The sequence below is a fragment of the Gymnoscopelus microlampas genome (assembly GCF_963454915.1).
Source record: "Gymnoscopelus microlampas genome assembly, chromosome: 9".
NCBI lineage: Eukaryota > Metazoa > Chordata > Actinopteri > Myctophiformes > Myctophidae > Gymnoscopelus > Gymnoscopelus microlampas.
In genome coordinates, this window is record NC_139946.1 from 46,358,388 (window position 1) to 46,384,045 (window position 25,658).

General features: G+C 41.1%; 1 protein-coding gene across 4 annotated transcripts in view; it reads left to right on the top strand.

Moving 5' to 3' along the window:
• Positions 1 to 209: 209 nt before the first annotated feature.
• shroom2a (shroom family member 2a) overlaps positions 210 to 25,658 on the top strand; it is a 105,484-nt gene continuing 80,035 nt past the window's right edge. For 3 of the 4 annotated variants that reach the window (XR_014601506.1, XM_084067269.1, XM_084067271.1), the window contains exons 1-2: positions 210 to 456; positions 8,552 to 8,777. Coding sequence is in view for 3 of the 4 variants with exons in the window: in XM_084067269.1 (XP_083923395.1) it covers positions 8,562 to 8,777 (216 nt within the window). In the remaining variant the exon portion in view is untranslated. Of the gene's footprint in view, positions 457 to 8,548; positions 8,778 to 25,658 lie in introns of all 4 variants that reach the window. The other variant, XM_084067270.1, reaches the window with a different exon arrangement.

Consider the following 25,658-nt stretch of genomic DNA (forward strand, 5'->3'; position numbering starts at 1 on the left):
CACCAATGGGTGAGTCACAGTATTCCATAAGTCACCAACATGGTTGCAACAGCAGTATCCCGGGTGTGTTTCCAAACAGCAGATGGCACTGAGTCCCTGTTGAGTGTGTTACCTGTTGATCCATGGACACACACATACACACACATACACAATAGTCTAGTAGGTGAATGTTACTGTTAATGTTAGCTCACTGCTAACTGCTGCTTCACACTGATCACACACACACACACACTCTGAAGAGATCCACACACACACACACACACTGCAAACAACAACAACAACAACAACAACAACAACAACACACAGTGAAGTGGCAACGACAGAAGCTTCTGAAGGGACTTTATTTAACCTTTATAACATGTAGGATGAGTCATTGTGTGACCGTCGTGTACCTTCTATACCGATCAGGACTACACACAGACACTACACACACCAAGAGACTCTGATCACTAGCAGGTAAGATCATTCATATTATTATATGTTTGTGTGTTTATGTGAGTATAGATGATACCAATACAACTGGGACCTTCAACTATAATAGAATGATACATTTACCTCTGAGAGTTGGAACAAATGTAACCAAATGGAGTTGGTTACATTTGTAAACTTACAAATGGATACATTCTCCCTGATGGTTTTATTGTGTAGGATCTCATGTATGTATTATCGAGTTTTTTCCCCTTCCTCATTATTAATGATCTTTACTTTTCTCCAAACACCCATACCGAGGTTGTTCCTTTTAAAGTAAATGTTAGTCTCAGTGTTAACAGAGACAAACAGGAGTCTATGATATGGTGGATCTGTAGGGGAGGTTTTTGCTTCAACCTCTCCTCAAATATGGTGTTTTAATTCCTAACACATACAGTCATCATCTGCAGGCTTACAACCAGGTTACAACAGGTGTTTATATGCAGCATTGGATATCATATAATGTAGTTTTCTACTGGATATGGAGGAGAACAGCTTAGTTGTCTGGTAATAGTGGTTCATGTAGCATTATAGACAGTGGTGGAAGAAGTACTCAGATCTATTACTTAAGTAAAAGTATCTATTACTTAAGTAAAAGTAGCAATACCACAATGTAGAAATACTGTGTTACAAGTAAAAGGCCTGTGTTCAAAATGTTACTTGAGAGCTTGTAGATCTGCTATTTTCAAATAGCCTATATATTAGGGCTAAAGTAGTTAATTTATGTTTTATAATATCATAGTTTATATCTGCAAGTAACTAGTAACTAAAGTTTTCAAATAATTGTTGTGGAGTAATAGTACAATATTTGCCTCTGATGTAGTTGTGGTCTAGAAGTAAAAGTATAGAAAATTGGAAATACTCCAATAAAGTAAAAAATACCTCAAAATTGTACTTAAGTATAGTACTTGAGTATACATACTTAGTTACTTTCCACCACTGCTGGTAGTAGTGGTTCATGTAGCATTATAGAGAGCATTCACACATTAGAGTCACCCAATCCTATCCTATGTGTCCCCAGTGATCACATCACACTACATAACAATGTCTCTTTGATCACATCACAGCTTCCAGCCTTAATTCACTGCTCTCTTCTTGCTTAAGGAGAGTCTGTTGTTGACTTTCACACGCTGTAGGTAATGTTGACTATGTGACTAATGTTGTTTAAACATATCTGTGAAATGTATAGAGTTGTAGTGGTTTGGTACAAACTACTGTAGTGTATACAGTAGTACTTAGAGAGAGATGTTTTCATAATGTTTTTAAATGGCTTGTCAAAATGTCTAGAGTTTCTTTCACACCACAATGATTCCAGTTTGTAATTACAAAAGTATTTAGATTTGGCTTAATCTTCACCTGCCTGTTACTTTTGTAACTATTTGTTACTATACTGTAATATTGTGTGTGTGTGTGTGTGTGTGTGTGTGTGTGTGTGTGTGTGTGTGTGTGTGTGTGTGTGTGTGTGTGTGTGTGTGTGTGTGTGTGTGTGTGTGTGTGTGTGTGTGTCATAATGGTACATACAGTCCCTTCAAATTATTGACACAAAAAGACTGAGTAAAGTATAATAGTGAAATCTGCTTGGCTAATACTACTTGTATTCTTTTATTTATATTCTATTTGTGACCTTTTATTGATAAGTCAGTGGAACGGACCACAGCAAAGTAAAATTGTGAATCTATTAGTTTAATATGGACCCCCTGTGTGGTCTTGGCACTTTGTTCTGCTGTCCTCATGCAAGGAGAACTTGATCAAACATTACCAGAACAGCCATGCGGTCTTCCTTTAATGTTTGATCAGGTCAGATTTTACTGATCAAGCAATCTTGCGCTATTGTGTCATCATCGAGCACCTTTGAAGATCTGTGATATCTGTAGCTTTGTGTTTATGAATGAATGTCTCCTTTTCACTTCAGAACACATGTTTTCTACTGGGTCTTGGTCTGGACTTTGTTGTGGCCAGCAGTGGTGTAAAGTAACTAAGTACATTTACTCAAGTACTGTACTTAAGTACAATTTCTAGGTATTTTTTACTTTACTGGAGTATTTCCAATTTGCAGTACTTTTACCTCTACTTTGACTCCACAACAAGTATGTGAAAATTTTAGTTACTAGTTACTTTGTAGATGAACTATATTTTGAGCCCTATGTACTGTACATTTCGGCCATTTGGTTCAGACTCCCAAGGGTCCATTTGGTTCCATTTGTACGCTCCTTGAGTCACAGACCCCCAAGGGTCCATTTTGGACCCCTTGTGGTCCTCAGACCCGATAACCAGTGCTTTAGGCTACTTTCATGTTCAGGGAAGCATTTCTGTGGTGTTGTGGTGTTGACCTGTGTTTGAGGTCATTGTGTTGGTGAAAGGTCCACCTGCAGCCAAGACTCAGTTTATCATCATAGCAGTGTTGATTTTGACAGCAAATTTTGATTAGGTTTAGTCAATAGTTTTTTTAAATAAAATTCTGTTTAGTTTTTGTCATATTTTAGTCATCTGAAATGTTTTAGTTTTACTCTAGTTTTAGTTGACTAAATATTATATCATATTCGATTTTAGTCGACTAAATCTACAGTTGATTTAGTCGACTAAAATGTATTTTGGCGGTGCCTTGATGGCGTCGTAATGGCTGATTTTACACTTGGTTGCATGCTGAAAATAGCCGATCTACAAGCTCACTTGTAGATCTGCTATTTTCAGAGTGCAAAGCAAAGCAAAGCAAAGTTTGTTGTTTACCCAGGGTGTCGGACTAAGCACGAAGCTTGTTTCCAGCCGGACCCTGCATGGAAGCCTTGCTCAAGGGCTATTCAGCGGTGATTCATGATTGATGTGATGAATTGGGGAATCGAACTAGGGACCTTCCGGTATCAAGGCCGCCCCTCTAACCACTAGGCCACCGCTAACCACTAACCACCGCTCGGCGCAACACCCGAGCGCAACCAAACATAAGATGACTTGTCTTTTAGTTCTACTGACACTACTCCACTAGTCCCTCACTAACATTTTAGTCTAGTTTTTATTTGTTGACAAAATTGTCAATATATATATATATTTGTCAGTGAAAAAAACTAGTCGTAGTTTTCATCCTACAGTAGTTTTAGTCGACAAAATCAACACTGCTTTGAGCCAGGTAAGACCCCCTGTGGTACAGGCAGCAAAATCACCCCAAGATATGAATGACCCACCACCATATTTGACTGGGATTTGATTTCTCTGCTTCCGGGGGACGATGCAAAACATGCAGATGCTAGATAGTAGATGCTATGAAGTTCAAACGTTCACCGTTTAGTATCGCCTCAGCCTAATTGGAACCTAGACATTGGAAACTGGCACTGGTGCCTCTGTTCTTAACAAATGAAGCCCAATTTTATACTTTCCAAAAAAATGCTAAAATAACCGATCTACAAGCTCACAAAACATTTTGTTTTTTTTTTAAATGTATGCCTACGTAATGACATGCCCAAAATATGGTGACACCATGTTGAAAGTGGCTAATCCATCAAGATCGGGAACACATCTGTGTCGTTTATAGATTTCTTTGGCTATTCAAAAATAGCAGATATACAAGCTCATTGCGTGGCGCTCGGTAGCAATTTGGCCGATTCTACAAATGTTGTCTAAAACATTTATTTTTCTTTTTTTTTGCTCATGTTGCTATATCAGTGGTTCTCAAACATTTTTCATGTCAAGGACCCCCAAAATGATATGTATTTGGCCACGGACCCCCATCTCAAAATATTTTGTTCCAGGCACCCCCCAGAAGCAAAAATTTGAGTTAGAAATGTTCGCTTGAATAAATATATATTCAAAGATTTGCACAACATTTCACGATTTTTCAAAAATAGCAGATCTACAAGCTCGTAGCTTGTAGATCTGCTATTTTTTAAATAGCCGAAGTATAAAATAATGGTTATGGCTCAAATCTAAAATGACACAGATGTGTTCCCGGGAATAAATGGGGTTAAGATGCTCTCTGGAATAGCCAAGCAGCATGCTAAGCTAAAACAGGGAGCACGAATGCAGAAACCCCCCCCCATGGGTATGAACAGTGGTTCCCAAACTTTTTCATGTCAAGGACCCCCAAATTGACACTTATTAGCCCGCGGACCCCTGTTTGAAAATATTTTTTTACGTCTCTAGCAGTGATTCTCAACCATTTTAATTTCAAGGACCCCCAGTTTGACATGCATTAGGGCTACAGACCCTCATTTAATGGCCTTTCTATCACTTGGACCACAATTTATATTGTAAAATCTATGTCAATTTAACTCTGAGAGTGTACAAATGGAACCAAATGGACCCTAACGGGTCCATTTGGTTCCATTTGTACACTCTCAGAGTTACAGACCCATAAGGGTCCATTTGGTGCCTAATCTATCATTTAGCTGGGGACCCCCTGGAACCCACTCAAGTACCCCTGGGGGTCCCCGGACCCCACTTTGAGAACTAATGGTATAGAAGAGCGAATTTGAGCCATGCAAGGACTCTGAACTGGAAAGGTGGAGGCTGGGGTGGTGGAGTCAGAGCTTTGCCATCAGCATTGATGTAGCAGACATCATTATGGGAGGGGGTCATCATATTTAAATAGACACATCTTGTGAGAATTTGTCATTGCTGCGTGACTGATTAGGAATGTTGATTCAATCAGCGGGCTGTCAGCTGATTACCTCTGTAGTTAATTAGCCTAATTTCAATGGGTTCCTTTCCCCTTTTGATCAGTATCTTCTATCAAAGTGTGTGGTGAGTAATAGACACGTGTTTACATGAATTGTGTCCTCTGTCTGACAAATTCAGTGTTCCACATATTTTACATAGTTTATTTAATTCAATAAAAAAAAACTGTGTAAAATATGTTGAACAGTTAATTGCTGTTCCTGTGTTTATTGGTATATTTATCAATGCAGGGATGTTTTCAGAACCTGAGTTGTGTAGCTTTTCATTCATTTCTTTCCCTGGCTCTTCCTCTAGTCTAGCCCATTAAGACCGGGAAAGCATCTGTGTCATTTTTAGATGACAAGCCGCGCTATGAGCTTGTAGATCTGCTATTTTGTTTTTAAATCATGAAATTTTGTGCAAATATTTTAATATATATATATTTTTAAAGCGAACATTTTAACTCAAATCTTTACATCTGGGGGATTCTACAAGAGTGTTTTGGAAAAAAAAATGATGTTGCTATATCAGTGGTTCTCAAACTTTTTCATGTCAAGGATCCACAAAATGATATGTACTTGGCCGCGAACCCCCATCTGGAAATATTTGGTTCCAGGGAGGGACCCCCAGAAGCAAAGATTTGAGTAAAAAGATGTCACTTTAAAAATATAAGATTTGCACAAATGTTCATGATTTTTCAGAAATAGCAGAATTACAAGCTCATAGCGTGGCATCGGGTGCCGTGCTATGAGCTTGTAGATCTGCTATTTTTAAATAGCCAAAGTATAAAATAATGGTTAAAGTGGTTACACAGATGTCTTCCTGGTTTTAATAGGCTAGTGGTGGGAAAAAGGGGATTTTACGTTCATGTTCTCTTATTTCCTAGGAAAACAGGAAGTGATGTCAGACCGCAGTATACTGCTGACAATAACTAAATTAACTGCAGAATTGAACATTTTGATCTTACTGTACATAGGATAATAGTGGGTGGGTGGCAATCATTTGAAACATACAATGTTTTTTGGAAACACCTTCTCAGACTACTTTTGTTTGGTTCTGTTGATTCATCAATAAAGTCTCAGTTATACATAAAAACTAAAAACAAACTGTTGGACAGGAAAGTTTCATGGCAATCTGCCCATTATTTTTCTTGGATACACTGTGTGCAATAGACCATATTCACACGGCGGCCATATTGCCATTAAGTCAATGAAATGCCACCCCAGTTGCCACCCCAGTTGCCACAGCAACGCAATGTTAAATTCCAAAATGGCCACCGTGTGAATATGGACTATTGGACATTTTGGCCTATGGGTGGCGCTAGAGGAGCCATCATTAGGGTGCATCCTTCTAGGATAATGAAGGTGCTCAGAGAATCCCATGGCTGGCAATCCAACATGTAGTTTTTTTTAGATATAGCTGTTTGGGACCAAAGGATTGGATGGGCATTGGACAGACATCACCACTGTTACATTGTGATTTCTACTTAGTTGTGCGCTGGTGTTGCGCTCCGAAAATATCTGATCTACACGCTCGCAACGCACCAAGCTGTGACCCGTTGTGAGCTTGTAGGTCATGTTTTTGGTGTGCTAAGGCCCATGCTACAGTGGCTAAATAAGGGACCAAATAAAAGTAACTGATGGATTGCTGTGAAAATTGCAGTACACATTCATCGTCCCAAGAAACCTATTGACTGTCCTCTAGTCTAGTAGCGCCACCATTAGGCCAAACCTTAAAACTTTGGAGATATTCAGGCCTTGGAGGAGGTCAGCCGTTGGCGCATTTGTTGTGTTTCGCCTCACACTGTACATCTGTTTAAAGATATGCATATAATACTGAAGTTTGTCAACAAAGCTATGTGTGTCCTTGACATTGATTTAGTTGCCAGTGGGTTAACCTGGGTTAACCTAGATTTCGGGGCTTGTTTAAGAACAGAAAAACTAACAAGACGATTGCAATGAAATGTGTCATCCATGTTGTTTTGCCTCAACTCAACGATAAACATAGTTTTTTTAAACTTTAGAACAACTGTGCTCTGTCACAAAACACATCACAAATCATTGATCAAATCAAATGTTTTTTCCTATCTTTGTGGGGAAATAACCACCAGTTGGCTGGTAAGGTTGTCTACTCAGCAAGCCATGCTTTTTTTTCACATAAATTGAAATCATCTGGAGCCTCTTTTCTGTACTTTCATGAGCTTTTCCTAATCCATCACGCTTGTCACAGTTTTCCAGGTATTTGGGGGCACGGTGGCTCAATGGTTTGCACTGTTGCTTCACAGCAAAGAAGGTTCCTGGGTTTGAACCCAACTTCTTATTTCTGTGTGGAGTTTGCATGTTCTCTCGTCGTTCATGTGGGGTTTCCTCCCACAGCAAAAGACACGCATGTTAGAAACATATCCTCTCTGTCCGGTGCAAACCATTATGTCCACAAGGTAGCGTGGCTACCTTCGTACCTTGTGATGATTTGATTGACAAGCTACACAACCAATAGCATTCATTCCCCACCCCCACTCTGGTCCCAACCAATAGCATTCATTTCCGAGTGCATACAGGATCAATAATTGAAAAATAGGCTTCATTTAGGGTGTGTAGAATCTATCGGCGTAACGTTGTCCATAGTTTTTACTGTCTATGGTCGTGACCTTGTGGTGGCAGTGACTCAGGGGTAGAGTGGCCGGGTAGAGTGAACTGGAAACCGCAAGGTTCCCAGTTCGATCCCGGGCTGGGGCGCTCCCCCAGAGTTAGTGTCGGAGTGTCCTTGAGCAAGACGCTGAACCCCTAATTGCTCCCGATGAGCAGGTTGGTGCCTTGCATGGTTTCCTCCGCCATCGGTGTATGAATGTGTGTGTGAATGGGTGAATGGCACAATCAATGTAAAGCGCTTTGGATAAAAGCGCTGTATAAATGCACCATTTACCATTTACCTTGTAATGTACATCGTCTATTTTCACAATGTTTTAACCCATTGAGACCTGGAACTGTGTCATTTTTAGATTTGAGCTAAAAAGTATTATTTTACACTTTGGGCTATTCAAAAATAGCAGATATACAAGCTCATAGCGCGGCACACGAGCTTGTAGATCTGCTATTTTTGAAAATTCGTGAAAATGTGTGCAAATCTTTGAATATATATATTTTTAAAGCGAACATTTTTAACTCAAATCTTTGCTTCTGGGGGGTCCCTGGAATAACATATTTTGATGGGGGTCCGCGGCCAAATACATATAATTTTGGGGGTCCTTGGCATGAAAAAGATTGAGCACCACTGATATAGAAACATACGTTTCTCAGAATACTGTTGGGATTTAGGAGACATGTAGAATCGGCTTCAGGTCTCAATGGGTTAATGTTTTTTCACAATGTTCATCTATAAAGTCATGCCCAATAGGGAGAGCAGGTTGAACGCGGTGCTAATGGTTTATTCATTCCAGCAGCAGTGCCACCATGGACGCCGGAGGCTGCAGGAATGAGCGGCGCTGCCCAGAGGAGACAGAAGGGTTCTGGCAGCATCATGTGATGGAGAGCTCCTCCCAGGGAGGAGGCAGGGAGGAGGAGAGCGCCCCCTGGAGGCTGGTGGACGTGCTGCTCTCTGGGGGAGCACCCTGGGGCTTCACCCTGAGAGGAGGCCGAGAGCACCGCGAACCTCTGCTCATCACTAAGGTACAATGATCCGGGACACAGGACTCAAGGGGGGGGGGGGGGGGGTTTCTTTGGGCTATTCAAAAATAGCAGATCTACAAGCTCATAGCGTGGCACCGAGTGCCGCGCTATGAGCTTGTTGATCTGCTAAAAAAAAAAAAAAAGTGAAAATGTGTTCAAATCTTTGAATATATATACTTTTTAAAGCGTAAACATCTTTTACTCTGTTACAACTTCTGGGGGTCCCTGAAACAACATATTTTGAGATGGGGGTCCACGGCCAAATACATGTAATTCTTTTGAAAAAAAAGCGGGAGTCTGATTGTTGCGGTCAGGTCCAGCGACCCTCCCCTAGCCACGGTGTCTGTAATGTGCTCTCATTGGCTGTAGTATGGATCTCCTGGCAGAGTGATCGCAACTCCATTCATACTGTAAGATCTCCACTCTGCAAGTACTTTCTTGTACAGTGGTTCTCAACCAGTGGTCCGGGGACCACCAGTGGTCCTTGAGGGGGTTCCAGGGGGTCAATTTGGTTCCTAATTAATAATTAGGAACCAAATTGACCCTTATGATTGACCCTTATGTGTCTGTAACTCTGAGAGTGTACAAATGGAACCAAATGGACCCTAACGGGTCCATTTGGTTCCATTTGTACACTCTCAGAGTTAAATGAACACTGGTAATGATGATACAGTGTGGATTGGGACCCCCAAGAAATCAAAATGGTTGAGTCCCTGGCATATCTTTTCAAATGGGGGTCTGTGTGGGCTAATATGTGTCAATTTTGGGGGTCCTTGACGCGAAAAAGGTTGAAAACCACTGCTCTAGTACTGTCATACAGCTGTGTCATCACCTACTGTGTCGTCACCAATCTACAAGCTCACAATGGTGGCATCGCAACGGGTTGTGAGCCTGTAGTTGTAGATCTGCTATTTTTTTAAAGAAATCTTGAAAATAAATTGTCAAATGTTTTTGAAACATTTTAAATTCACACATCTTGTATGGGGGTCCCTGGTACAAAATATTTTCAGATGGGGTCCTCGACATTAAAATGTTTGAGAACCAATGATTCAAACAACATTGGGAAACAAACCCAAATAAGCAAATAATACACTTTTGGAAACGAGCCCAAAAAAAAAACACAAACCCGAAACTAACCAATGTTTACTAACAACTTTACAGAAAAACAAGGCCAAAGACTTTGTTTGTGATGGGTTTGCCTCGCCAGATTTACCGCACATGTTTACCAAAAGGTTTTCCATGTATGCAGTAAATAACCCTAAAAGCTTAGCATAACCCTAAAAGAGTTTTGAATTTGTTTTTCATTAAATTACACCCGTTACTATCCCCACTGTGAGTTATGAAGCTGATATGTTTCCTTTTTTAATTATGTTAATTGCTTGTTGTTCATGAATTGTGAAAAGACTGTTGATTTGTGAACAGATTACCTTGTTCTACAAAAACATGTTAATACCACTAGCATAAGCCTTTGTTTGCTACACAGTAAAATCCTCAGTCTTCATTTTATCCACTTGTAACTCTAAAAGTGTACAAATGTAACCAAATGGACCTTTGTGGGTTTACATTTGTACACTTTCAGAGTTACACTAACAAAGAATTCCATCATAAATCTGCAGTGAACTCATGTTGGATGCAGTGGTGGAAAAAGTACTCAAATGATTTACTTACGTAAAAGTATCAATACTGCAATGTAGAAATACTCTATTACTAGTTAAAGTCCGGAATTCAAAATGTACTTGAGTAAAACTACAAAAGTATTGGCATAAAAAAATACTTAAAGTAACAAAAGTAAAAGTACTCATTATGCAGAATGTCCCATTTCAAGTTTTCAAATGTATAAATATCTTTTGAAAATGGCAAATCTACAAACATTTCGACGCATTGTGAGCTTGTAGATCGGCTATTTTCAAATGGCCGAAATGTATATAGGGCTGAAGTAGTTAAGGTATGTTTTGTAATAATCAAAGTAACTTGTAACTAAAGTTTTCAAATAATTGTAGTTGAGTAAAAGTGCAATATTTGCCTCTGAGATGTAGTGGAGTAGAAGTAAAAGTACTGAAAATTGTCCTTAAGTACAGTACTTGAGTAAATGTACTTAGTTACTTTACACCACTGGTTGGATGTAACTTCTAGTTGGCCTCTAATAATTCACCGTCCCGGTATCCCTCTATAGAGGCATAAATGTTGTCCAGCAGGAAGGCAGTTTGTTTGATTAATCAAATTCTGGGTAATCTGTCTTGTCTGAGGTGGACAGTATAATCCATATAACAGCTTGACCTATAATTCCCCATGAAAAACTACCCAAATGTCACATTTCACCATATCTTAACCACCCCGTTATCCTTAGCTAAATAACAAAAATATCCACCACGTTCCCTTTTATAAACCTGCTCTGCCAGACTGCTGTGACTTATCGGTTTATGTTACCGTGTTCCATCGCCATGTACGGAAGTGGCTTCATGCGTTTGGCTGTTTTGTGTTTTGTGTCCGTGTGGCACATTGTGAGAGGTGAAAAAGTCACACATAAAACATTCAGTCCAGTTCCTTCCTACAATCATTAGGTTTGTTTGTGGAGGTTTGTACAATATCACTTCCCACCATGCTCTACTGTAGGTGTACTCTGTGTGTGTGTGTGTGTGTGTGTGTGTGTGTGTGTGTGTGTGTGTGTGTGTGTGTGTGTGTGTGTGTGTGTGTGTGTGTGTGTGTGTGTGTGTGTGTGTGTGTGTGTGTGTGTGTGTGTGTGTGTGTGTGTGTGTGTGTGTGTGTGTGTGTGCGCGTGCGTGCGTGCGTGTGTGAGAGACATGGGCCACCAGCTGGTTGCAGTGAGGTAAGAATGCCTCTTTGACCACCTGAACAATATATTTGGGCACATTTTCAGACAAAATACAACCACCCCAATTGTATACGTTATATTGTTATATTGTAAGGGATTATTCACCCCCAAAATGTCACTTTTTTCCATCGATTAGTCACCCCATGGAGACTTGAATTCATGGATATTTTTTAGTTTTCGTCACATTCCTATTAAGCCAATAATTTGATGACCGGCGGCGGTTCCGGTAGGAGACACAAAGAGTCTCCTTTGTGTCTCCTACCGGAACCGCTGACTACCGGTCCATTTTTTTTTTGGGTGAACTATCCCTTTAACATATACCATGCAGATTGGACAAAATTAAATTGTACTCATAAAAAGAAAGTTACATAGCACCGCTTTAATGGTGCCCCCCTCTCCCACCTAAATGTTCCCACCACACAGTACATATATACATCCTATTTGTCGTACAACGGAAGTATATATAAGGCTCATAACGTGGCTAATAACGCCGTTAGAGCGACTACTATAAAAGCCACACTGTAACTTCACACAGTCCTCCGTTGACGGTTTAATGATTGACTTCAAAAGACCTTGCTCGTTATTTTGGCGGGGGCAAAAAAAAACGCCGCCAGCTGCCCTGTTTTGTCTCTCTCTCTCCCCTCTCTCTCTCTCCTCTCTGCGTTTCTCACTGTGTTCGTATCTGTGTTGACCCAAACACATTCAAAGTCCAACCGCAGTCGCACGTGGGGGGGGGAAGGTTAACCCGTTAGCGCCGGGAACGCATCTGTGTGTCATTTCTCAGATTTCCTTTGGGCTATTCAAAAAAAATTGCAGATATACAAGCTCATAGCGTGGCACCGAGTGCCGCGCTATGAGCTTGTAGATCTGCATTTTTTTTTTTAAAACTCGTGAACATTTTTTGCAAATCTTTGAATATATATTCAAAGATATTTTAAGACAAAACTTTTATGTTGCTATATCAGTGCCGTGCTCCAACTTTTCCATGTCAAGGACCCCCCAAAATGATGTGTATTTGGCCGTTGACCCCCCCATATCAAAATATGTTGCTCCAGGGACCCCCCCCCCCTCCTCCCCCAGAAGCACAGATTGGAGTTAAAAACGTTCGATTTAAAACGAATATATATATAAATATATATGTTGAAAGATTTGCAAACATTTTCAAGATTTTCCCCAAAAAATAGCAGAACTACAAAGCTCGTAGCGCGGCACTCGGTGCCGCGCTACGAGCTTGTATATCTGCTATTTTTGAATAGCCCAGATGTCGTTCCCGGTCTGAATGGGTTAAAACGCCACTTTAGCACTGAGCCCCGTGGAGGTATGAACCCTCTCTCAACCTCATACTGCAGATTTTGCAACGAGCATGTGATCCAAATAGGTAGAATTCTTGCCGTTTTTTTAAGTCTTCGTTAAGCTGTGAGATTGAACGGGGGTAAAAAAAGGCCCTGGTTTTGCTGAATTGTGCTCAGTAAGCCATTATCCCCCCATATACTGCACTGCAGTTTATTCAGCCTTGTTATATTATTGTCAGTTTGTCATTGTCGCTCCCGCCATCCAGGAACCAGTTCTCGGACTCATTTGCATCGGTTTGGTAAGATGTTAATCGACTGTTTTGCCTGGGTCTCATTATATATTTTGTACTTGAAGCTAGGAGACTTTTGAATATTTTAAATTATCTTTTAATGATGTTTTTGGCTGGTGTGGATTCTTGTCGCATTAGTTTAAAGACCACACGTTTATTTTGCAGTGGTGTAAAGTAACTAAGTACTGTACATTTTCTCAAGTACTGTACTTAAGTATAATTTTGAGGTATTTTTTACTTTACTGGAGTAATTACAATTTACAGTACTTCAACTCCACTACATCTCAGAGGCAAAAATGTTACTTCTACTCCACTACAATTAATTGAAAACTGTAGTTACTAGTTACTTTGCAGATGTAAATTATTATATTACTAGAGTTTCGGGGGGCTACGCCCCCCTCAACCCCAGCCGCGCACGGGGCCCAGCGTGGCCGTGTGTATATTGGGGGACCCAAATCGCCGGAGTGAAACTGGGGAAAAGTTTTTTTGAAAAAGGAAAAAATTTGAAGAAATAATATTTGTTATGTTTCAGGGGGTCCACAGGGGGTCCGCGGACCCCCTGATGGTCCACTGACCCCCTGTGGAGTGTTGGGACGCGCGGGGACACCCCTGGAACATTGCGGACCATTTCGGTGTTTTTTTTTTTTTCATGAAGGTGGTTGCTTGTTGTTTTTTTTTTTTTTTTTTTTTTTTTTTTTATTTACCCAGGGTAGTAGCTGAGCACGAGTGCTCATTTTCAGCAACGCCCTGCACATAGAAACACACAGACAGACAGAGCAAACCTGGCAAGCCAGCGCATGCTGCCGCACGTTTAAGTGGCGTAGCGTCATGAGGGTCAGTGGGGCCGTGGCTCGGTCAGTGAAGACCCTGTAGTGCGGATGATATGTGGCATAGAGGGGCAGATTGTAAATCCACAGAGGAAACATCCGTGGGCTACCATTGGTTCAGCGATGTGTGCGGTCGCCCTGCGGACCCTCCTCCTCCACCAATGTGCAGTATTGAGAGCCCTGACGTCACAACAATTGGAGCGATGGGCACTGCACTGTGGTTGGTTAGGGTACAGCTAGGGCCCAGGTAGAACCCAGTTAAAGCCTGCATGGGCAAACCCAGTTAGGACCCGCCTTGGTCCCACATAAACATGGCTAGTTGGGGCCCACCTAAGGGGCAGGTAGAAGCTACTTATAGCCTGCATGGGCATCGCAGTTGGGACTGAAGTGGATGCCGCTGACATTGCTGACATGGGGTCCATATGGTTTAGCCCACCTTGAAACCATATGGGAACTACGCTGGCATGCTGGCTGTAATGCAAACGCTGCATCATACCTGCAGTGTGTAGTTTGATGTTGTGTGTGTAGCAGATATACCTGCAGTGTGTAGATCAATGTCCATAGGAAAGTCAATGCCCAGCAGTGTTTTTTTTCCCCAGCAGAGTTTCTAGTGTCTCTGTGTCTCTCTGGAAGAGGTTGCACATGAACTCTGCAGCCGCACTGAGGCGCTCCAACCCAAACACTCTGACATTAAGCTGCTTCACACAACAAACATCAGCACCACGCTGCAGTTTGTCCAAAAGACACAATATGTCCTCTCCCACCGACGTCATGTGTTCATTTATCGACAGCCGTACAGACTCCTTTTGACACATTTTACGTCGTTTATCCAGCTCTCACTGACTCTCCACATCGGGGTGTTATTTTCCTGCGATCAAGTCAACGATGTGAGAGATTAGCTATCACAGACGGACGGACAGGGGGTGAAACATAGTCTTGCGCCATGCCTTTCGGCCTGGCGGAGACAATAAAAAACCGAAAGTAAAGGAAATGGCCATTTCTGCAACAGAAGTAGTCAATAAACTATGCTATGAAAACATGGGCCACATTGGCAAAGAATGTAAGAAAGAGGCAATCATGTAGGAAATAGCTGATCTCCAAGCTTACAAAGCCTCTCAACGTGAGGCGTTTCGAGCTTGTAGATCGGCTATTTTCACAATATTTACTTGTGGAACGGAGTCAAACAGAATGGGGGGGTCCCAGATCAAGTACGTGTATTTGGGGGGGGGGGGGGGGTGGGGGGGGGCGGCGTGAAAGGGTTGATAAACACTGCTGTAATCGGAGCGAAATTATCTGAAATTACTACATGACCATAATGCAGCCTAACATGCCTTGCACGGGGCGGTCCTGCCATTACGTTAGTTACTGTAGTTGCTGTAGTTACACACAAACATACACCATCTACAATGGACGAATTGAGCAGCAATATAGACATTCACCACACGAACGTGCATTGTTGACAAAGTGATTGCACAGCCGCTGCAGGCATGACAACCAGGTTAGCGTTAGCGACATGGCAGCTATCACAGCGCCCTGTCCGTCGTGCTGCAACTGCCTGTGATGGCTACAGCAGTAACTGCAAGCTGTCTGCGATGCCATTGTCTGGAGACTGCTGTTAGCGTGAGACGACCAATGAGAGTGAGCGCTGTAGTTGTTGCTAAGATACGGTGGCGTCTCTGGCCCATAGCTTGTAGATCTCTCACACATGATTGGCGTAGGCTGCGTTGCCAGGTCTGACTTTGTGTGTAAGCAATGGTCGGCTTATTTTTGCGCGCCTTTGGGCTCGTTTGCATTGTGCGCACGGCAGCGCTTGTTTAGCGTACGTCAGCGCGACGTGGCAACGGACGTGGCAACGTGAAAGGTGATTGGCTGGTGAAAAGAAACACCCGACGTTACACCAGAAATGGTGCCTGGAGAAAATGGTGACCAAAAAAAAAGTTTTGAAAAAAAGGAAAAAAAACCCGCAGCGGCTGGCTACTGTTGTGGTGATGAGGTCGTGCGCACGGTAAACGGTACGAAGCGGGCTCCCCTTCCGTTTTGTCCGACATTTGGTGAGTAGAATTAATTATGTTGCGCGGTGGAAACGGTGTAGTGAGCAGTGAGATGTCCCCTACGCGAGGCGTAAATTCAGCGCGGCCGGCGTGGCGAGTCAGTAGGCGACATGTGGTCTGGCGGTGCGTTGTTTAGTCGATAACAGAGCTGTGGGGTGTCACCACCGAGGGTGCGGAAGTTGCTCGGCATTTATATAGTTAGATAAAACATACTTAAACCATTTCAGCCCTATTTTATACTTGGGCCATTTGAAAATAGCAGATCTACAAGCTCACAACGTGTTGTGATGCGACACGTTGTGAGCTTGTAGATCTGCTATTTTCAAATATTGTAGTACTTTTACTTTTGGTACTTTAAGTATATTTTGATGCCAATACTTTTGTCCTTTTACTCAAGTAACATTTTGAACGTAGGCCTTTTACTTGTAACAGAGTATTTCCACATTGTGGTGTGGTATTGAAAATGTCAGTACTTCTTCCACCACTGCTTAAAGACCACACATTTGTGGGCTTCATAGTTTTAACAAAAGACCCGAGGCTGTTTAGTTAACATAGACAGCAAATTAGTGAAGTTCTAAGCTGAATGCTATTGTTTGTGGAATGGGCTCTTCAGTGCATGAGTCATTGTGTGGCTTATGGTTTACTGTGTAGGAACATAACAAACTGGAGTGTTAATTATGCCTAATTTATACTCCATTGTGTCATCCTGGCCTTTTTTTCTGAACTTTGAAGGTTCTATTTGGGTCTGAAGGTTCTATTTGAGTTTATTGAGTTTATTAGGATGATAGGATTAGAGTTCTGAAATTCTGTCCGAACCCGACCCGACGCTTACGGGCCGGGCCCAAAATCTATGCTAATTAGTCGTGCCGGGCCGAGCCTCGGGTTCCGGAAAAAAAAATCAACTGCCCCTAGCGGCCTAACGGTAAGGCAGACGGTAAGGCAGTGGATGTGTTGGATGCAGCTCAAAGTGAACTTTACTCAGGTATCTAGTTTGTCGCCGTCCGACCTTCCTAGCCGGTGTTGTTAAAGAAAAACTGGGCGACAATGGGCAAAACTCAATCGTAAATCGGCGAAAGTGGCCGTTTTCAAGATGTTTTGGCCATTATCTCTGGAACTGAAGGTCCAATCCTCTCAGTTCAAAGCTAGTTGGATGCGTGACTTTGAGGACATTAAGCACATAATGACACTTATTTACTTTTTTTCTCTGGATTTTCAGGCCTAAAAGCATGGTACTTGTTCGGGCCGGGCCCAGCGTCGGTCCTGTTGAGAACTCTAGATCCCTGGGGTCCACACATAACATAAAAACATGACAATAAACAAGACTGTTACAAAACATTGCCATGAAAAAAACTTGACAGTCCGTATGCTTCCTTTTGACAATATGCACATAGTTCCCCTTTCCCAGGTTTGAAGGTTCTATTTGGGTTTGAAGGTTCTATTTGATAGTGGTGTCAAAAATAATCGGTTCATAGATTAATCGTGATGCGGACATGGACAATTATGAATCGATTCACAAATGTGAAAAATTGATTTTGAAATATATATATATATGTATTTTTTATCATTTTGCTAACAGCAGACAGATGTATATGTTGTTCAGTATATCTGACTATATTGACTGATGAAAAAGTTGGCAAAAAGTGTGATGCATCGTAGAATCAAATCAAATTATTACAAGGTTAATCTTAATCAAATCGAATCGTTACCCGGTGAATCGTAATCGAATTGAATCGTGAGGGCAGTGCCAATGCACACCTCTACAGGGACGTGCACAGACCCACCTTCAACAGGGGGTCCTCAGAGTTACTACAGGGGGTCCGCCAAATCTTTATGTGATATGATTTTTCTTTTTACCATAACCACTCGAAACCTAGCATCCCTTTTCTGAGGAGAACTTTAGCCAAAAATAGAAGATCTACAAGCTCACAACGCCTCGCGCTGCGAGGCGTTGTGAGCTTGTAGATCGGCTATTTTTGGCAAAGAGGTATACAGTAGGTGTAGAGGGAAAAAAGAGCAGACCAAGTAAACAAAAAAAGTATAATTTACTTGAGCACCTGCCCCTCAAAATGTCTGTGCACGCCACTGCACCTCTAGTATTTGAAGGTTCTGTTTGGGGTTTGAAGGTTCTATTTGTATCAGAAGGTTCTATCTGTGTGTGTTTGAAGGTTCCGTCTGGGTCTAGCAGGGTAACTTGCAGTACCAGGAGCAGTACGGTTGGAATGTTGGAGCTTGGCTCCATATTTCCGTAACGTACTCCATTACCCCCTGACAGCCTCAGCCCGGTGGAATGGCATGATGATGGGAGAGCATTTATCCAGGATTAGTGATCAGTGCCTCTCGCAGCGTTCCACAAATCACACACCTTTTGATTTATTAACCCATTCAGACCGGGAAGGCATCTGTGTCATTTTTTTTAGATTTCTTTGGCTATTGGAAAATAGCAGATCTACAAGCTCGTAGCGCGGCACCGAGTGCCGCGCTACGAGCTTGTAGATCTGCTATTTTTTTTGAAAAAAGCGTGAAAATGTGTGCAAATCTTTGAATATATATATATTTTTTAAAGCGAACATTTGTAACTCAAATCTTTGCTTCTGGGAGATTCTACAAATGTCTTCTAAATCCTATCAAGTTTTCTGAAAAAACGTAAGTTGCTATAATATCAGTGGTGCTCAAACTTTTCCATGTCAAGGACCCGCAAAATTACATGTATTTGGCTGCGGACCCCCATCTCAAAATATTCTGTTCCAGGGACCCCCCCCAGAAGCAAAGATTGGAGTTAAAAATGTTCGCTTAAAAAAATATATGTATTCAAAGATTTGCACACATTTTCACCATTTACAAAAAAAATAGCAGATCTGCTATTCCCGGTCTTATTGGGTTAAGTTATCCGTGTGAGTTATTGGCGCAAACGCACTGTAGATCAACATGAAAGTATTGAACTCCCCTCTCTAACCGACCGGCCCGCTGTGGCCTTGAACACACAGTATGTCTCCTGTCTGCTTGTTTCATACAGCTAGTTGTTCTCAAAGTGTGGTTCCGGGGACCTCCAGGGGGTCCTTGGGGTGGTTCCAGGGGGTCCCCCAGTACTCCAGCATAATAATTAGTATAGCGTCACACTCATTTGAACCACTTTAACCATGTTTTATACTTTGTGCTATTCAGAAATAGCAGATGTACAAGCTCACAGCTCAACAGACACACTTAACCGCTTTGACATGAACGTGCAACAATGGCGTTGTGAGCTTGTAGATCTGCTATTTTGACTAGTTTGGGTCTCAGTCAGGGAGACATTAAAATTCTCTTTTGGGTCTATAGAGTTTTTTTTTTAAACTATTACTTTGATGAAGACATCAAAGTAATACAATGATGATTGATTATTAGATTTGGTCCCAGTCGGCTATGAAATGGTTAAATGCCATTAATATTGACCGCCAGAGTTTATTCATAATGTACTCACCCACTGCCAGCATTTTTAAGGATTTTTTATAGAAAAAATGTGAATTATTTGTCCGTTTATTTTTTTAACATTGAAGTGAATGGACTTTTTTTTTATATATATATATATCCTAATTTGTTGTGAATAACGAAAAAAATGTAATACAAAAAAATTAGAGAAACATTTTAGAAATTAAAAAACAAAATAAAAAAAATAATAAAAAAGGGAGAATTCTCCCTATTGGCGGTGAATGTGTTAACCCATTAAATCCGGGGACGCATCTGTGTCATCTTTTCGACTTTAGCTGTATAACCATAATTTTATACTTTGGGCTATTTTTTTTGAAAAATAAAAAAACATTTGTGCAAATCTTTGAATATATATATTTTTTTTTTTTAAGCGAACATTTGTAACTCAAATCTTTGCTTCTGGGGGGTTCCTGGAACTAAATATTTTGAGATGGGGGTCCGCGGCCAAATACATATACATGTTTGAGCACCACTTGATATTATAGCAACATAGGTTTTTCAGAAACCTGTTACGATTTAGAATACATTTGTAGACGCATTCCCCGATCGAACGGATTAATAATAAAAAAAAGTGGAGATGAACCTGAAACATTGTAGTGCAGGGGTCTTCAACAGGGGGTCCGGGACCCCTAGGGGGTCCTCAGAGGTACTACAGGGGGTCCACCAAATCATTGTGTGATATGAACTTAGTTTTTTTTACATTAACCACTTCAACCCTAGCATCCCAATTCTAAGGACAACTTAAGCCGGAAATAGCAGATCTACAAGCTCACAACGCCTCGCGCTGCGAGGCGTTGTGAGCTTGTAGATCGGCTATTTTCGGCAAAGAGAGGGGGGGGGGAAAGCAGACTGAGTGCAGAGTGAAAGTTTACTTAGTAGCGACAGTTTAAGTGGTTAAATGTCTGAAAAATACACAGTAACATGAATACAACATCTATGAAAAAAGCTTTTAGCTTTTACAGTTTTATGCAATATATGGTGGGGGTCCCTGCTTCATCACTCTCTCAGAGAGGGGGTCCTTGGGCTGAAAACGTTGAAGACCCCTGTTGTAGTGTGTTTAGATTAACGGCTTTAACATTCATCTACGCAGGGTGTTAATGTGACTCTGAAAGTATAAGAATGGACCCTTCTGGGTCAATTTGTCTGTGTTTACAGTAGCTGCCTATTTACACTTGTGGTCCATATTGTCCCTTTACTTCAATAGTACTGTCTATAGAGCTACAGGTGATGTTTTACTTATATCTTTTTGAAATGATACATTACATTTAATCACTTTCTGCCTGGCATCCCTATTTTGGGCCTCTCGTTATAGGCAAAAGATCTTAGCAAAAATATGTGAGCTCAGCCTGTAGGTCGGCTATGTTTGCTGTTTTTTGAAACAGGGCTTAAGTGGTTCAGTTAGTACATCTTTACTCAGTGGAGGTAGAGACCCTCATCTTTGCTCCTACAGCGCTATTTATTGTGTGTTTTAAAAACACACGTTTGAGCAGTGTTGATTTCGTCGACTAAAACTACGACGAAAAATGTTTGTCGACTACCTGTTTTTCACTGATGAAAACTAAATAAAAGCAAATCAAAACTAGACTAAAATGTTAGTGAGGGACGAGTGGAGAAGAGATCCAGTAGAACTAAAAGACAAGTCATTTTATGTTTGGTTGCGCTCGGGTGTTGCGCTCTGAAAATAGCAGATCTACAAGCTCACAACGCGTCGCGCTGCGACGCGTTGTGAGCTTGTACATCGGCTATTTTCAGCATGCAACCAAGTGTAAAATTCAGGCATTACGACGCCATCAAGGCACCACCAAAATACATTTAATCGACTAAATAAACTGTAGATTTAGTCGACTATAATCTTATGATATTTAGTCGACTAAAACTAACTATTTCAGATGACTAAAATATGACTAAAACGAAATAAAACAATTGCTGTCAAAATCAGCACTGGAGCAAAGAGCACCTTGTTTCTGCCACGGAGAATGATTTTTAATGCGTTTAATAACGACCATAGGGAGCGTACACACACACACACACACACACACACACACACACACACACACACACACACACACACACACAGTGCTGAAGTGTTGCTGAAACCAAGGAGGTTGTTATTTTCTCTCCTTTATGGGTTCTTCTAGAAATGCCACATTAAAGATAATAAAGAAATGGGGCCCACAGAGAGATTGCAGTCACCGGTAAAGAGTATTGTTTAAGGGGAAATAATCTGGATCTAATTAAAATTCTCAGCATTCCACTCATAGCTCGAGTTTTGCCAAAGCACTGTATGGACTTTGTTTAAGTTCTCTCTGTCAATAAACTCAAATAATCCTGTTTTACACGACCCAGCTGGCCCTCGCACCTCCATGCATGAGGTCAGCTATAATGCCCAGGGACTGTGTTGTGGTCGTAGGCAATAGTGCACAGTAGTAACTAACTACATTTACTTGCATTACTTGTTTTCAGTGGTGGAAAAAGTACTCACATTTTTTAAAGAAAAATGCTGAAAGTCCGGAATTCAAAATGTACTTGAGTAAAAGTATTGGCATCAAAATGTACCAAAAATAAAACTCATTATGCAGAAGGTCCCATTTCAAATGCATAAAAATCTTTTGAAAATATCAGATCTACAAGCTCACAATCCGTCTCATCGCGACGCATTGTGAACTTGTAGATCTGCTATTGAGTAGTTGGGCTGCCATAGTACTGTTTATCTGAACATGTTCATACATGTTCATATAAACAGGTTTGGCCAATCAATAAAATCTGTTAGTGAGAGAGACCGGTTTGTGGGATTGGACTATTTCACAGTGGTGGAAAGTAACTAAGTGCATTTACTCAAGTGCTGGACTTAAGTACAATTTTGAGGTACTTTTACTTTATTGGAGTATTTCCACTTGTCTGTACTTTTACTTCTACTCCACTACATCTCAGAGAGAAATGTTATACTTTTTACTCCACTACAATTATTTGAAAACTTGAGTTACATATTACTTTGTAGAGTTTGATTATTGTTACAAAACACAATAACCATTCAGCCCTAAATATATTTCGACCATCTGAAAATAGCAGATCTACAAGCTCACAATGCGCCGCAATGCGACGCATTGTAGATCGGCTATTTTCAAACGATTTTTTATACATTTTGAACTTGTGAAATGGGACATTCTGCACAAGGAGTACTTTTACTTTTGTACTTTAAGAATATCTTAATACCAACACTTTAGCATGAAGATTTATATTTCTCCTGATTATGAAGTATGTGGAAGCTGGATGTTTAGCATTCTGTCTCCTCTGTGTTGGAATGCCAGCCCAGAGCAGACAGACAGATGAGGCCGAGCAGCGTGTCAGAGGAATGGGGCTTTTGAACTGATGGAAAAAGTTACTAAAAATACACTTTGCCCTTTTTTGTTTTACTTACGTTTTGATTTATGAGGGTTTTCCATTTAACCCTTTAAGACCTGAAGCCGATTCTACAAATGTCTTTTAAATCCCAACCATTTTCTAAAAAAACGTATTTTACCCCCCCCCCCCCCCCCCAGAAGCAAAGATTTGAGTTAAGAATGTTCGCTTTAAGAGAATATATATATTCACAGATTTGCACACATTTTGCACACATTTCTCAAAAATAGCAGATATACAAGCTCATAGCGCGGCACTCGGTGCCGCGCTATGAGCTTGTATATCTGCTATTTTTGAATAGCCCAAAGTGTAAAATAATGTTTTTTTTTAGTTCAAATCAAAAAATTACACAGATGCATTCCCGGTCTTAATGGGTTAAACAAATACTAATTTATACTTCTACTACAGTACATCTCAGAGTCAAATTTTGTTATTTTTTACTGCACTATAATTATTTGAAAACTTTAGTTGCTAGTTACTTTGCATATTTAGATTATGCTTACAAAACAAACATTAGCCCTATTTTTATACTGTGGTTATTAAATAATGGCAGGCAGATCTACAAGCTCACAATGTGTTGCTATGTGACACGTTGTGAGCTTGTCGATCTGCTTTTTTTATACTTTTGCTTATAGCAGAATATTTCTGCATTGTGGTTTTGCTACTTCATTTTAAAGGTTTGCCTTTTTTTCCTATCGATTAGTCACCCCATGGAATAATTTGATGACCAGCGGTTCCGGTAGGAGACACAAAGGAGACTCTTTGTGTCTCCTACCGGAACTGCTGCCGGTCATCAAATGATTGGCTTAGGAATGCGACAAAAACTAAAACATATCCATGAATTCAAGTCTCCATGGGGTGACTAATTGATAGGAAAAAAAGTCATTTTTGGGGGTGAACTATCCCTTTAAACTTAAATAACAAACGTGAGTACTTGTCCCAGCGTGGCGAGCAGGCCAGGCCAGTGGGATTGTTTTGTGTGTTGAAGGCGGGGTGGTGTGGAGAAGGACGGCTCTAAACGTATGCAAGTCCTGTTGGTATGGATGAGGCAGTGTAGGATGTAAAGATCTATGAGTCATGATGATTAGGGCTTCTCTTTCTGTTTGTGTTTAGCGTAACTCGTTGGTTTTGAAGAAACGTCATTTGTTGCTTTTGAAGTGCGTGTGTGTGGGGGGGGGGGGGGGGGGGGGGGGGGTTGTACAATGCATGCTGTCATCCATATAGTTGTATCATAGTAATAATGTAGTCCACACGCCTTTGTGGTATGTGTCACTGTATGTCTGCATTGAACCCATCCTAAGTAACAGGAGCAGTGGGCGCTATGGGGGCAGCGGTGCTACTACGAGCTTGTAGATCTGCTATATGTTTTAGAAAAATCGTGAAAATGTGTGCAAATCTTTGTTTTTTAAATGCTTCTGGGGATTCTACAAATAAGAAAAAATGCTGCTATAACATCAGTGGTTCTCAAACTTTTTTCATGTCAAGGACCACCCAAAATGATATGTATTTGGCCACGGACCCCCGATTTTCTTTTCAAAAGTAGCAGATCTACAAGCTCATGAGCACGATTTGATTGATCAGTAAAATAAACATGCTGATCCAGAGGGCTGAGAACCACTGTGTTTAGAGCAGGGATCTTCAACAGGGGGTCCCGGACCCCTAGGGGGTCCTCAGAGCTACTATAGGGGGTCCGGCAAATCTTTGCGTGATAGGATTTAGTTTTTTACATTAACCACTTGAACCCTAGAATTCCTTTTCTGAGGGGAACATTAGCCGAAAATAGCAGATCTACAAGCTCTCAACGCCTCGCGCTGCGAGGCGTTGAGAGCTTGTAGATCTGCTATTTTTTTTTCTTTTGCAAAGAGGCTATAGGTGTAGGGGGCCTGAAAACGTTGAAGACTCCTGGTTTAGAGTATAGGTGGTTTACTTAACACCTGAGTGGTAGCCTATAATCTTGCCTGGAATTCCAAAAACGGTAGCGCTGTGTCATAGCGTATGTCCGACCGTGCAGTATAGTGCTCGTGTTGACGCTGCGAAAATCATGGAGTCATTGAACTGTAATATGTGTGAGGTTTTACACACTCACGGTTCAATTAGCACGCCGTAATAAGGCCAGTAACTCAACTCAACGTCTGCTAGAGTAGACAGGCTTCCTCACTATGGTGGGAGAACTTTATTGGGGTCAAGGTTCACGTTGGAATGCATTTGGAAAGCAAAACGTTTGTTTGTGTCGCCTCGGTGTCAAAATGCAAACGCAACGCTTTGATTGGTCCATCGCCCCGTCCATCGAGGCCTTCAAGTCTCTTTTTAACCCATTAAATCCGGGAAATCTGGGTGAAATCTGTTTTTGTGCAAGCTCAAAGATATCTACATATTGTACACATAAAAAAGCAGCAGGTACTGTATGTACATGAGGTTAGACATGATTGATTCATCGAATATTTTATTAGGCAAAAAATGTAAATATTATAAATATTACATTTATGATATTTTGTCTAAAAGGTCCGTCCAAAAAAGTCCTTGCGGTCTTGTTTCCATTGGGGTCCTTGGTATTCGCCTGATTTATAGTTCATCATACGAGCTTGTAGCGAACTTGTAGATCACCTATTTTCACCATAATGGGGATGCAATGTTTCAAGCAGATAAAGGCTCTATTATGTCATTTTCTTAGTAAATCAAAAACATACTTTGTCCAATCTGTATGGTAGAGTATGTTAACACAGT